This window comes from Alosa alosa, chromosome 18 (assembly GCF_017589495.1).
Source record: "Alosa alosa isolate M-15738 ecotype Scorff River chromosome 18, AALO_Geno_1.1, whole genome shotgun sequence".
NCBI lineage: Eukaryota > Metazoa > Chordata > Actinopteri > Clupeiformes > Clupeidae > Alosa > Alosa alosa.
Window position 1 is genome coordinate 26,017,250 of NC_063206.1, and position 15,487 is coordinate 26,032,736.

The 15,487-nt window shown below is 41.4% G+C and overlaps 1 protein-coding gene across 2 annotated transcripts in view; it reads left to right on the plus strand.

The window, feature by feature from the left end:
• prim2 (DNA primase subunit 2) overlaps positions 1 to 15,487 on the plus strand; it is a 73,759-nt gene that overhangs the window by 21,102 nt on the left and 37,170 nt on the right. For both annotated transcript variants that reach the window (XM_048268904.1, XM_048268905.1), the window contains exon 8: positions 13,100 to 13,167. In XM_048268904.1, coding sequence (XP_048124861.1) covers positions 13,100 to 13,167 — 68 coding nt within the window. The remainder of the gene's footprint in view (positions 1 to 13,099; positions 13,168 to 15,487) is intronic.

Below are 15,487 nucleotides of genomic sequence, written 5' to 3' on the forward strand. Positions count from 1 at the left end.
TGCTTGACAAGATCCTTGCAAAAGAATCTGCAGAACCGTCTGTCACAGAGGACCTAATAAAATCCGCAAGGGAAGGTCCAACGACTTTAAGAGTTTATGAGGCCAAATGTATACAGGTGCTGGTCATATAATTAGAATATCATCAAAAAGTTCAATCATGTTAGTAATTCTGTTCAAAAAGTGAAACTTGTATGTTATATTCATTCATTACACACAGACTGATATTTCAAATGTTTAATTATTTTCATTTTGATGATTATAACTGACAACTAATGAAAATCCCAAATTCAGTATCTCAGAAAATTAGAATATTACTTACAGTAAGACCAATACAAAAAAAGTTTTTTTAGAAATGTTGGCCAACTGAAAAATATGAACATGAAAAGTATGAGCATACAGCACTTAATACTTAGTTGGGGCTCATTTTGCCTGAATTACAATGCGGCATGGCATGGAGTCGATCAGTCTGTGGTACTGCTCAGGTGTTATGAGAGCCCAGGTTGCTCTGATAGTAGCCTTCAGCTCTTCTGCATTGTTGGGTATGGCGTATCACATCTTCTCTTCACAATACCCCATAGAATTTCTATGGGGTTAAGGTCAAGATACCATGGTCCTTAAACCAGGTACTGGTAGCTTTGGCACTGTGTGCAGGTGCCAAGTCCTGTTGGAAAAGGAAATCTGCATCTCCATAAAGCTGGTCAGCATGAAGCAAGCATGAAGTGCTCTAAAACTTCCTGGTAGATGGCTGCGTTGACCTTGGACCTCAGAAAACACAATGGACCAACACCAGCAGATGACATGGCACCCCAAACCATCACTGACTGTTGAAACTTTACACTGGACTTCAAGCAACGTGGATTCTGTGCCTCTCTTCTCTTCCTCCAGACTCTGGGACCTAGCCTAGAAATCTAGACGCGCCCCTAGCGGCAGCAAATTAAATTTGCTGCCAGGGCTAGTCTAGCAACTCTCCGTTGGCTTGTGAGCTCCAGAAATCGAAACTTAATCAGGCCATTGAAATCGTGTATAGAGTCGTTTGGTGGGCTTAACATAATGATTGATGGCAGAGTTGCAACGGTTTGGCTTGAATTCCCTGCTACTTGAAAACAAATATCCTATTGCGTCCTATTGCGTGCAGAGGGAATTTGAAAGACAACTGATTATCCCGTCCCTCGGACTGAGCACTGCGAACGGTGAGTGCCCAGACCCTACATTTTAATGTGGGTCTGGCTCACCAGGCTATCTGGGACCTTGATTTCCAAAGGAAATGCAAAATTTACTTTCATCAGAGAACATAACTTTGGACCACTTAGCAGCATTCCAGTCCTTTTTGTCTTTAGCCCAGGCGAGACGCTTCTGATGCTGTCTCTTGTTCAAGAGTGGCTTGACACAAGGAATGCGACAGCTGAAACAAATGTCTTGCATACGTCTGTGCGTGGTGGTTCTTGAAGCACTGACTCCAGCTGCAGTCCACTCTTTGTGAATCTCATTTTTGAATGGGTCTTGGACACAGAGCTCTGTGAACAGCCTGCCTCTAGCAATGACCTTTTGTGTCTTGTCCTCCTTGTGCAAGGTGTCAATGGTCGTCTTTTGGACAACTGTCAAGTCAGCAGTCTTCCCCATGATTGTGTAGCCTACAAGCACAGTTGAATGAAGTTAACTGATGACAACATTAAAAAGAATCAAACGTTTAGCGATCATGAAATAATACCATACATGATAAGATGTCAACAAGCAGGAGATAATGAAGATCAGTAGTTCTACTCAAACTACTTGTGCACGAGGCTATGGAAGATTGGTCAAATCTAGCAAGTAGGAAAGTTTAAGTGAATGACGTGAAAGTGAAAGTAAGACATCACGAGAAAGGCCAACTAAAATTAAGGTTGCTTTTGGTAGTACAAATACTTTCACCACAAAACTGGTGTTCTAAAATAGCGATTCTGTTGTCTTTGAAAGGTTCTCTTATTGACGATTGAACTGCAATGTGGATTAACACCTGTTTTACAAGGCGGAAGTATTTAGGGCGCAGAATAGACGATGGCGCTTTCAGGAGCAGTCTTTGTACATACCGTGGAATACATAACTAGGCTCTTTACTCTTCCCCTCCCATCTTTTTTTCACGCTTAAACTCCCACTTTCCCCTGGATCCTCCCATGAATGCATATGCATGACATGACAATCGCAATCTGCCACTTTCAGCTCCCCGCGACAGGCAGTTTGGCGCTTTTACATCATTATGGCCTGTTTGTACATACCTCGCAATGATTTTACACGCACATTGCGAAACAAATACGCCTGAAATGGGCGCAAAAGCGTTAGTACATCTGGCCCAGAGTATCAACACAACGAGAGTCTAACAAAATGCACAGAGTTAAGAGCTGATGACAAAATCAGAAGAGCAGCCGTCAGGAAAGGTGACAAAAGAGTACTATCCACTATGCGTACACAAAGTAAGATTCAGACATAGACAAAGATGAAACTAACTTGGCCTGCAAATGTGTACGGACTTGCAAACTTCCTGACTGCTCCTACCTTTCAAACAAATTAAAGTGCACGGAATTGTGTAGGTTACAAACTTGTAGCAATCAGATGGAGGAAGAGGAGGATGAGGAGAACATAAATGCCAGTCTGGATGAATATAATGATAGTGATGAAGATTAAAAAAATATTTTTGAGTCCTCATTAATCTTGTCTTCAAACGTTTGAGCACATACACCTATAAATTCCACTGTAGCCTAAAGTTGTTTATTTTTGCAGCCAAGACATTATGGTCTCTATCAAAGCCAAACATGCCTATTCAGCCATTTAATCTATATATTTTCTAAAAGCCCATGCTCTCTAGATGTCACAAAACATGAGTTTGGACTTGATTCACCCTTTTCCATCCTTTTGCATGTATATATTAATGTATTATATAGGCGAAAATGTGTACATTTTATTTAATTTATAATAATAAATAAATAAATAGGCTTATATTTTCTACAAGCCTATGTCATCTAGATGTGATATAACATGGATTAAAACATGTCCCACCTTCCTCCAGACTTTGAGGCACCCACATCTGTACATAGGCTTGTATTGTATAATTCACTGTGTGCAGGTATAAAAGCTATGAAAAATACAACTAAGCTACCACTTAGAGAGGGTTATCATACCAAATAATGTCCCTCAGGCATGGAGGATTACAAAAATCATTGGTAGATTTTGCCACCTCAGGTGATACCGGTATGTGATTTTTTTTTAGGTCCTGGCCCATGGACTAACAGTATAGCGACCAAATCAGAGTTTGTGAGGGAAACTTAGGTTTAGTTTCAACTGCGGGTAACTGAATAAAGCTGCAACTCCTCAGACTGTATCTTATGTCCGTCTACTCTGTTGCGCACAACCTGCTGCAGCAGAAATGAAAGGGGTTAGCCCCGAAGGTTTTAATAACTTATTATGATGACCTGTCTGGAACTGAAGCATATTTCTAGGTAATAATACAAAACCCAAGCTAAAATATGCAAATATAATACTAAAACACAACTTAGAACTAGGCCTACTTATGTACTCGTCCCACTAACGAGTTTGTTTATTTGTTTCCCCGACCAGAGCGGTAAAGTGCAAACACATCAGCACAAGACGACTCTAGATAGGGCTGAGCTCCGCTCTGGTAAGGTTTAAATAGCGAATCATTCACGAGAGGATTTTGAGATGCACAGATTCCCAAATGAACGCATATCCACAGATTTTGTTAGAGTGGTGAAATACATTCACACCGCTGACAAAAAAAAGTATAGCCAACCAAGCTCAAGTAGCTCAGTGTAGCCAGACGGACCTTACGTAGGCCTAAATTAGGACAAAATATTGGCGCAAATTATCGGCCAGAATTCTGTTATCGGACCGATTAATAATATTTTCATTTTTTCACTTATTGGCCAATAATATATCGGCCGCCGATATATCGTGCATCCCTAGTTTCTGTAAAGTGGGAGAGCATTACATTGATTCATTCATTCATTTACACAAGTGGTGTACATCTGTACATTTGTATATAAATATGTGGGATGTTGTTTGTATCCTGTTGCAGATCTGTGTGTTCTGCAAATGTCTTGCCCTCAACAACTTTTCTCATTAATTTGTCGCAGTTCGGTACAAGGACATGTTCATGTATTTACGCTACTGTGTTGTCTGTGGGCTGTGGTGTCCTCATCTGAGACCTTTGGAATTCTACTGATCAAGGGAAGAAATTGCCTCTGTGATCCCCTATGATCTTTCCGTGTGGAGGCGGCCTGGCTGTTCGGCTACCAAACCCGCCAAAGCTTCATTTCTTAAGTTGTGGATGAAATTGAGTGATATGCCTGTGAACTCGGGGGGCCACTGGTGGTTTTGACCTCCGTCCGTTTTCATAAGCTTTCGGTGCTGGAGACATCAGGTTTATTAGTTCAGGGCTGCCTCGGAAAAGGCCACAAGGTTTCAGAACACTGATTGAATTCCCCCACATGCTTTTATCCACACTAGTGCTCTTTACATCCCTTTTATTATTTGAACTTTTTTGAACTTTTTTTTTTCCTGAAAAATATTAAGAGTGGGTGTTGCATTGCAGAACAGCAGGGGGAAATGTTTTGTAACTAAATGGCAAGTCAACTAGCAACAAAGTTTTTTTTTTTTTTTTTTTTTGCCAAACGCTTTCTCCTGGGTTCATCGTCTTGCATCAATTGAGCACAGTCATCCACCTACTCACTCTGCCAAGTATTAATGCCAACTCTGCACTTCTGACCCAGTCCCTGAGCACCTGTGAATTTACATCAAATGACATTTTGCAGCAGCGCTAACTCGACAGCCAGTGTATTCAATCAATCAGCTGTTGAAAGCCTCTCCCCTTGGATGTCAACAAAGAGGTTTGGTAGCAGACCTAAAAAGACATTATTGTGCTTATGCTGCAAACATGCACTGGGTAACCACCACCATCACCCACCTCATCGCTGAAGGAATTCTCCTATTCAATGTACTGTACAACATTTTGTATCTAAGTTGTAATATAAATGAACAGCTCCTAAATAGCTCCTAAATATCCGTACACTTCTGTCATTTATTCCCTCCTTGATGATGTTACAGCAGTTACCTCTGGATATACGTAATAGATCACTCATCTCTATATGTAATCTCAGAGTTTTGAATGATCATTATTAAACAGCTGTTTGCTTGACTGTGGAGCAATTGACTGCATCTAGCTTATGGGGTATTACACTTGGGTTTTTAAATGATAAATCACACTTCTTTGTCAGAGATCAGAAGTGCGAGACCACTTTACCTCTTACTCAGTCACACCCCTTTTAGTGCTCACGGAGTCTTAGCGAAATACTGCAACTCATTAATTTGTCGATGTTGAGATGCACGGGACAGGATGGAGTGTCTCTTAGAAACCAGTGTCTAGCCTACCTGTCACTCTTGCCTTTTAAGGCTTTTTATTTTGACAGCAGAAGTAGGAAGGGGTAGGCCCAGAGCTGAACCTTTTACCAGCGGCATACATCACTTATCTTTTCTGCTCTTGCATCTTTTACAGGAGGGTTTGCTCTTATGTAATGATGATGACAAATATGCATGAGAAATGAACATGCGAGTCATAACATTACCATTAAGGTTTCTATGTTTTTATGATTCCTTTTAGACATTTTGACTGTCATTGTACATGTAGATTACTACTCAGTCTAACGTCTATGGTCTTCAGCAGACTTTTGAAAGATTTTCCTGTGAGGTGAACCCACCCCACCCACCACCCCCATCTCCACCAAAGATGGAATGAATCTCTTGAAATAATAGAACTGTGAAGTCATGAATATCAAAGGTGTAATGTCATTTGATTTCGGCTTCTGATAGTCAAAGTAATATTTGAAATGTGCTTGCAAAGCAAACAGGCAATTTGGCGGAGCTACACTAAAAGGTTTGCTTTCCCCCCATGTTTTTAATCGGCACACACAAACCGAATTAATGTTCTTGCCACTAATCTGCAGGAATGGCCAAAGCATCTCACCTTGTTTTGGCCTTGTTCTCATATCTTTGCTGGCCAGATACCCCTCAGTGGTTCCAGATAGTTAATCTTGTCAAGTCAATTTTAGGTATCCCCGATTGCTTATCGTGGATGCCAACGTCTGTCAACAGGGTGAAGATGACTTTTCAGCTTACTCGGAGATCATGCTAAGTGACTGGTCAATGCCTAGCCTATCAGCTGGATTTAGAGCAGCATGGCTTGGTTTGCAACTTTTCTGTGAAATATCTCGGCCGAGTATATCAGGCTGTGCTCAGTGAAGTTGAGAAGTCAACCCCCTACTCTCTGTAACTGTGCATGTGTAGGGAGACTCATGCTTATGCACTGCTTAAAGAAGAATATAAGGTGCCACCACTTTAAGCTTTGGACATTTTTGTGGATAGATTTTCAAATGTAGATTTGAAGAATCTTATTTAAATTATCTGTGCAATTCTATTTATTTGCTCTACTACTACTACTACTACTGCTGCTATTATTACTACTACTACTACTACTACTACTGCTACTACTACTGCTACTACTACTACTACTACTACTACTACTGCTACTACTGCTACTGCTGCTGCTGCTGCTGCTGTTACTACTGCTACTGCTACTTCTGCTGCTGCTGCTGTTTGAGCAGTGAATTTTTTTTTTGTTGCAACTTTGTTACCTTTCACCTGGCGGAGGTGTTTGGAAATCCTGGTGTTTGGAAATACTTAAGGAATAAGTTGTGTTAGTACCTTCAGGAAATGTCCAAAGTGAATGGGCACAAAGCTTATAGGACCAAATCATTGTTTGTTAATCATTACGGTAATGAGGTTCTGCTTTAAGTGAAAATAAAGTGCACAAAATATATCTGCTGTGTTTATATTCTATCAATGATGAAACCACAAGATCTGAAACCTTTCATATACTTGCACTTGTCTTTTTGAAGCAGTTACATATCAGGTCTTTATAATACTTGTCCTCAAGTTGTCCTCAACTTGGCTGTTGGGAAACATATTTGTGGACATTTGTTGCCTCTGCATGCTAGTGTATGCTATTAAGTTGTGTACCCTCATGGTGTGTGTGAACCTGTATTTTCTAAGCAGTCTATCCACACAGAATCACAATGTCTGTGCTTACATACCCCTGCTCTTGTCACTTTGAGGCAGTTGCATCTCAAATCCGCCATTTGTTTGCTGTTTGTGTACATTGATTATATAGACAGCTCTGCCTCTATATGCTTTGACCTTCTGTTTTGCATGTTTTGTATTGATGTTTGCTTGGGGCTCGGGGCTGCAGTGCGTAAATATTGTGGGTATGAAGATTCATCTTACGGTTGTGTGTGTATGCCGAGCATTATCTGGTGTTCAATGTATATCTGACAACACCAATTCCATCTTTCCAGTGGCTTTAAACCCTAATAAATGTCACAGGGCTAGTGGATGTAATCTGGCCTTGCCTTGCACTTGGACTGCTTTGAAGTTCCAGAGGAACATTTGTACTGGCAAGCTCCCCTGAGCAGCAGTCGTCGTCGTACTCTGTGTCTGTCAGGTGCCCAGCAATTACAGTATGATCCTCTGTCCTTGAAAGGCCTTTGGACTATGTGTTTACATTTAGAAGGGTTTTTTCTTCTAGTTTTTGACTTCAGCCACATGATGACGAGCCAGTGTATTTCCTTTTAGCTTGGTTACTTTATTCCGGCTCAGGGATCGAATATCTCATTTACTCTTTTGAAGTTCGTTTTCACATGGCAGCATTTCTGAGTGCTCAAAACTTTTACAAAAATGGATGAGATTGTACTTCTTTCATTGGTAAGAATGCACTGAATTAACTCTTCTGGAAGTGATTTCTGAAGCTGACAAGAATCTTAATGCAGTGTTGTAGTTATTGTGCCGTCTATTTCGTTTTAACAGCAATAAGGGAAGTCTTCTGAAAACGTTATTAATTGACCTGCTTTGCACTACTGTCAGAATCCTAGACATGTGGTGAAGAGGGCCTGTGCAATCCTCATGCATCTGATGAGGGTATCTGATAAGATGGTTAATCAGTGCACTGCAAGTTTGGGATCTGTTGTTGTCTCTGAAGGCTGTATATCAACTTTCTTGATGCAAGTGGTATAACATACAGTAAGGGTGTATTTTTTTCGTTTTTTTTTTTTTTTGATTGTTTCATTTGCGGTTCCTTTTAGGTTTTGATTGAGACATCAACCCATCATCAGGGTTTTTTTTTTTTCTCACCGTCTTGCTTTCAAAAAAGGGTACTTTACTCTGTACTCTTCCTAATCTCTTTTTGATAATCCCAATTGTCCTTTGTTGTTAGGAATATCATGTCGCCACTCTTTGCCTCTTAGTTGTATTTTTTTCTGACTGTCAGACATGTAAGAGATCTTCCAGTATGCAAAAAGACCCACAGTATTAAGGCTTGCCCTCTGTAAGTACACATCTTTTGGGAACTGTAGCCTAAAGGTATTTCCTTAAGCAATGATATGAGAAAATGAATCACATTCATGTGTTCACGTTCACCAGACAACATTGGGGAGACAATTAATTAGCATAAGTGTAGCCCTCAAGGCACATCTTGCTACTCTTTTGCTTTTTTGCCCCACAACAATCTTTAATTGCTTTAATATGTGATGCAGCAGATATTCCCTTTGATGGTATGGTATTGCGGCTGCATGTGTGTGTGTGTCGTGTGTGCCTGCCTGCTTATTTATTTGACTCGTTTTTAACCAGATGGTGGAGCTGTCCTGTCACTGAGCACTGTATCGGTGTTCTCTGCTTGAAGGAGCCTATTTTCTCAAATTCCAGCTTCTTTGAGTTATTTAAGCTCAGATTAGAGAGCAACTATAGGACTACACACTTAACACTTTAAAAGAAGGCATTTTGATTGATGTGTGGTTTAGGGCCAGATATTGACTGTGCTACTGTTATTGGAATATTTGTTTTTTTACAAATGCCAGAAATAGTCTTTTCCTGGAGTTAAAGAAAGCATTGTTCTTACACAAAAGGAAGGGGGTTCTCCACTATAGACTGGGTTCTCACTCTTTGTGTCAAATGTACGATGATGAAAACGGTCTAATTAACAGCAGTGTGAAAAGCGCCCGAGTAAGTATTGATCTGTTTCTCCTCTTGTAAATGGAAGCTTTTGTGTTTCCTCTGTGGCCTCATACAGCGCCATTACACAAATGGATCCCGAACCTAGAGCCAGGACCAGAGGCTGCACCAGCGCCAGACTGATGGCAATCTGTTAGTCAATAGACCTGAGAAAGGAATGGCGTTTTTGTTAAGCACGGGTCTCTCTCTGCTCACTTTGCCTCTGTTTGTGGCTCCAGGTATAATTCAGTACCTGGAAGTCATGCCTTTGTGCAGTACCCTTCGGAATCTGGGGGTGAGTGACTTCCACGACAGAGGGGTTCTCTTCCCTTGGAAACAAGAGGGACAAGTTTGGAGGTTTTAGGAGGTTTAGGTTCCGTGTGTGTAAGGCATAGGCGACTCACAGCTGAAGTCTGACAATAAGGGGTCCTTGCTTTGTTTATTTATTTAAATTATTTATTTACATTTCATCTTTTGTTTTCTGCAAATTGCCAGACCTGCAGGAACTCTTGATGTATTAATGGTTTGCATGGCTTCCTCTAAAATACCAACAGGTTCCTTTAGAGGTCTGTCATGTTTGTTTGGCTTCTAGAATATTCTTACAAGCTTTTTTGTCTGTCTTGTGTGAACTTGATGTGATGAGGTTGTGAATCATTTCTCATTAAATTAACAGGTGCTCACCATAACAGACCCTGTCTGTCGAACTAGTCAGAAAAATAGCTAATTGTGCCAGAATGCAGATGTTCCTGCTCTGTAGAAGCCCTGTAAAATGATATATCCATTAGCATTTCACAGACAGGAATTTAATTGGGATGCAGTTGAAAAGTAAGTAGCCATGCAAATATGTGGGTTTTTTTTTGTGTGTGTGTGTTTTGTATTTGCATGATAAAATACCCTGTTATATGCAGTGTAGCCTTGTAGCAGGAATTTGAATAACAATATTAAGAATTATGATGCGTACCCTTAAATTATCTCTGCCTTTTTTCTGTCACATATAAATAGTGAAGCCCACAGAAGTTATGTTAGCCATGTGCATGTAATGTCCTGGCAATCCCCACTACCAATTTGCAGGTTCTGTCTCTATTTAATTAGACCATGCATATTTCAAAATGGTTCTTAGATCAGTTGATGAATAATTGTCCAGACGGGGATGTTGTGTTCCAATGACTGTTGTGTTGCAATGGACTGGGCATTTCCCTTTCGGGGGGATTAATCTTTGGAAACAGGTAGTAGGACAGAAAACTGAAGAGAGCCCTGCTAGCTACAGTAGCATGACTGTCAGTAACAATTTAGCCGCAGGTACAAGCATGTTAAAATCTGTTCATATTCTGTATTGGAATAATGGTGAACATTATTAACACATTAGTGACCCTATGCTCACTGAGTCCTATCACTGTTCACTATGTAACTGCATTCATAATGTGTTAAAGCTAGTCCTCACTGGTTCTCTGTATCCTTACAATGGTGTTAGACCATTTGTAACCCTTTGGGCCAATTTCCCAAACATGGATTAATCCTAGTATTAGACTAAGAGCTTTCATCAGCCAAGTTTTCACTGAAGTGTCCTTTTAGTCTAGAAAAAAAAGCATAGCCTAATCCATATATGGGAATTTAGCCCAAAGGGTTGTTTTCCTATACATGGATCAAGACTAATTATAAACTAAATGCTTAATCCCAGACTAAATGCCTAATCCCAGACGAAATGCCTGTTTTCAGTGGAGATCTTCATTGAAGTTCTCTTTTAGTTTAGGACTAGGCTTAATCCCCATGTACAGGAAACTAGCCCTAAAGGTGTCAGATTCTCTAGGGTGTTCTCGGTCTCTACATTGTTCAAGGGTTTCACAGTGCAGTTTCCATTGGCACCAAGCTCCCAGTCCCTGTGGCACATGTTTGTCCAAGTCCCCACTAGATGCAGTAGGTAGGTGACCTACTATTTTTGGAGGAGACTACTGCTAAAATGTGCTAATACCAGGAGTGGCTGCCAAAACCTCACATGATGTTACTACTGCAAAATTAGAATAAGATTATTTCTTTAACAAAGCAGAGCTAAGGATGTGCAGGCAAAAAAGAAAAGAAAAGTGAAAAAAAACAAAAAAAAAACAAAGCCGTGTCAGTTGCAGAGAAATAAAGAGAGCACACACCTGGTTCAGGTCAGCAGGTGAGATTCGTTCTGCTCCCCAGTGGCTGTGTTGGCTCTGTATTCGGTACAGTGGCATGACCCCCCCCCCCACCACCACCACCTCCACCCCCACCCCCTTCCAGTGAGGTGGTGGACTATGACGGCTGCACATGTCAGACTTCCATTTCCTGGCAATTATCCGGATCACAGACGTAGGCTGAAGTAAGGCATGGAGTGGCTTCTCCGGCGGGCTCCGTTAGCGGCCCTTTGTGGCCGAGCCTCCGTGCCATTATACTCGCGAGAGGATGGAGAGGACATCACTGAGGGTGTTTCATTAAAGGAGCGTGAAATTGGAAGCTGCTAGCCATCTGACTGCATTTCTTTTGCAGAACGTTTGTCTGTGTGTGTATGCGTGTGTGTGTGTGTGTGCGTGCGTGCGTATGTGTGTGCGCGTGCGTGCGTGCGTGCGTGCATGCGTTCAAGTATGTGTGTGTCTGTCTATGCATTTGTGTGGGAGTCTGTGTGCATCTGTGCTTGTATGGTTTCCAAAGACTTTCACAAGGCTTTGAAGAGTGCAATTATTAATTTTTCTTTCCGCATGACCGTTACAATACCTACATGTTTATCCACTCTTGGAGTGTTAGACATTAGCAGCACATTTTAAAACAATCTGTAAAAAGCTATAAATTACTCCTATGAAATTGTTCTTGGTCCCAGTACAGCTATATAAATAAAGGCTTAATTCCTAAGTTAGTTACTTACTTAAATAAATGATTAGTATAGGATTACTTTGGTCTGTCAATTCATAACCTCATAGCCACGTTGTATTGTCATAGCCAAGTTAGTAACCATACCTCTGACAGTTATTGCACATAGCCATGCAACACCAGCTTGATCAGGATTTGGTTTACAAACTTTGTACGTTACGTCAGCTGAAAATGCTCTTTCTCCTCTTACGGCCTGCTCGAGAGACCGTTCGACCAGACGGGTGGCTGCCAACTGCAGAATGTATCTAATGTGTCACAGCTGCAATAGTTTGGCCACCCGCACGCCACATCCCTTCATCACTGTCTGTGTTTTGCCTTGCTTAACAGATATCCCAGAGTTCAGGCCTCCGAAACTGATGGATGGCTTTTAGGTGAAAACGCGCATCGACTTAATTTTTCCCTGCCGTCTTCAGAAAGGCTTGAGTATGCTTTCGTTTTCCTCGATGGTCATCACTACTGAATAAATGATGAGACATAGATGGTGGAATGGTCTGTTCATCTTCATTTGCACTTTTAGGGTTTTTAATGATTTTTCCTCCCTTGTTTTCCTTTCTTGCCTCCTATTCTTGAGTTTGTGCATTTCGAGCGGATTTGTAACGATGGTGAAGTCAAATGAGTGAAGTGATGGAGAGTTTCCTGATGTGGGAAACATAATAAGATGGAGATATCTTTGTGGAGACAAAAAGCATGAATTATGACTCGCTGGATTGATCTTTGGCTGTGGTGGCTCCATAGTGAAAATTAGCTCAGTAGGCATTTTCCGTAAACGATTTTCGACTGTCTTTTAAGGCTGTGTCACTCACAAATGCAAGGGTCTCGAACTCTCTGGTGAATTAGTAATTAGTGCCAGTGTACCTACTTCCTCTTTTATACCACTTAATTTGCTGATTAAAATGTCTAATTGATACAATTTCACTTGATTTGACAACAACAACAACAACAGTCATCACCTGATTACCTTTCAAAAGGCTCCTCAATGGCATACTCACATACACAAGCTTTCCATAACATTGAAGTATTCTGATATTAAAACAATATGAACAGCGTGTCATTTTCAAGTAGTCTCATATGAACAATATCATTGTGTCTTATTTCTCTCTGGTCTCTGTTTTGATTTGTCATTTAATAGCTGACGGCGAGATCTCTGCCAGCGGTACAGTCTGATGAGCGACTGCAGCCTCTTCTGAACCACCTCAGGTAAGCGTTATCAGAGACGGACGCCATTGCTGCATTACCGCTGTATTACTTCACTCGAGTCCATGTGTCATTATAGCTGTGGCATTCTGGCAGCACTTTTAAAAGCTGATAGTGTGAAATGAATATGGGAAAACAAAGAAGCTGATTGCCTTAAAAGAGTGCCTGATGGGTTTCAGGAGACTGGTTGCCTTTATTAGAGCACAGTCTTCCAGACAAAGCTGTTGCACTCGACAAACAATTGTTTTTAAAGGTCTTTCATCCTCCTGAAGATGACTGAACGCCCACTTTCCTTTGATAATGGAGTTATAGCTTTCATCTCTCTCTCTCTCTCTCTCTCTCATCCTCCTTCTCTCTATCTCTCTTCCTCCCTCTGTCTGTCTCTCTCACTCTTCCTCCCTCTCTTTCTTTGGGGCTGCCGTGGTCTACTGGTTAGCGGACTTGTTACCGGAGGGTTGCCGGTTCGAAGCCCGACCAGGCTGAAGTGCCCTTGAGCAAGGCACCTAACCCTTCACTGCTCCCCGAGCGCCGCTGTTGTTGCAGGCAGCTCACTGCGCCGGGATTAGTGTGTGCTTCACCTCACTGTGTGTTCACTGTGTGCTGAGTTTGTTTCACCAATTCACAGATTGGGATAAATGCAGAGACCAAATTTCCCTCACAGGATCAAAACAGTATATATACTTATACTTCTCTTGCTCTCCTTTGCTTTGTTTTTCTTTCTTTCTGTCTTCATTCATCCACTCATTACCACCCCTCCCCCTCTCCTGGTCTATCCTTCTCTCTTCTTTTCTCTTTCTCTCCATCATTATCTCTCATTCCCACACTCCGACTCACAACATCTCAATGTCACTCTCAGTGTGTCCTCTGGGGCACCTCCTTCTGTAGTGATCCACTCCAGGCCCTACAAGTATAAGCACGGCCCGGCTTTTCAGGCCCTACAGGTGTAAGCACGGCCCGGCTTTTCAGGCCCTACAGGTGTAAGCACGGCCCGGCTTTTCAGGCCCTACAGGTGTAAGCACGGCCCAGCTTTTCAGGCCCTACAGGTGTAAGCACGGCCCGGCTTTTCAGGAACCACACATTTGGGAGCCTCAGCTGAGATTAAAAACACGCTCACTCTCTATCTCTGTCTGTCTCTCTGTCTCTGTTTTTCTTTCTTTCGTTCTCTCTTTCTTTCTTTCTTTCTTTCTTTCTTTCTCTCTTTCTTTCTTTCTTTCTTTCGAATGGGTTGGATGATTAAATTAAAAGGACCAAACAGATTTTTAGATGGTAAACTAATGGCTGGGAAAGGGAGAGAAAAAACATCACCACACCACCGTGACTTCCAGGATTCCACATTCTGACTGAGGAGAATAGATATTGAAGTTTGATATCAGCAGATCTCTCTTTAGCCTCTTCAGCTGTGAGACTGCATTTGTGGATCTTGTATTATTGCCAGGGGCCGGGGTAGGTATCCAGCCAGTCTTTCATATAAAGCACAAAGGAAACCAGATCAGCCAGACCCCCAAGACTGTCACTGAAATGTTTAGAGCTGGGAAATTACTTGAAAAACATGTGTCTGGAATGCTAATATTGATTAAATCTGAGGAGCCACATTTTCCCCCATGGCATTTTAGACCAATTTTTTGTGCATAGCAGTTTGTGTAAAATGGGATAGACTTTTAATTGTGGAAATTAATATTTTTGAAACGGTATGTGTGATGGCAGGGTTTTTAATCAAATGAATACTGGCAAGAAATGAAGGAAAAGATACAAACAGACATGCCATACATTATATATGTATGTATGTGTTTGGTTAGGTGGCCCTAGATAACCAGGTCATTTTCAGGTATACAGAAACAATGTTCCCAATATCCAATTGCAGTCAAGGCCATTGTATCTATGGCATACGGAACAAAATGAAAATGAAGATGCATCAGATTGTATTGTGGGAACTATATCAGCAGATATTGTCAGTTTTGAAACTTCACCATGAAGCTGTTGATCATTTCTTTCAAAATAAAAAAAACAGCATTCTGCTGGACACTGATGGACATATGGGAAACCCTGAGCACTGCAGGTGGTTTTAGATGCCTATTATTTCACCCAATCTCCCTTCTCCAAGTAAAAATCTCGGAGTCACACTTCAGCCATCTTGTGACCCCATCAGCCTGAAAGCCCAAATTCTGTTTGTCACATTTTGCTTTCTTTTTCCCATTGTATTTATTTATGTGTGTGTTTTTTTTTATTTTTTTGGCGGGTCAGGACGTTTGCATAATGATGCATGGGGAGCTGTGGCCTTGAGGTCCTCACTAAATGCAGCCTGAGTGCTCCTCAACTGCCTCCC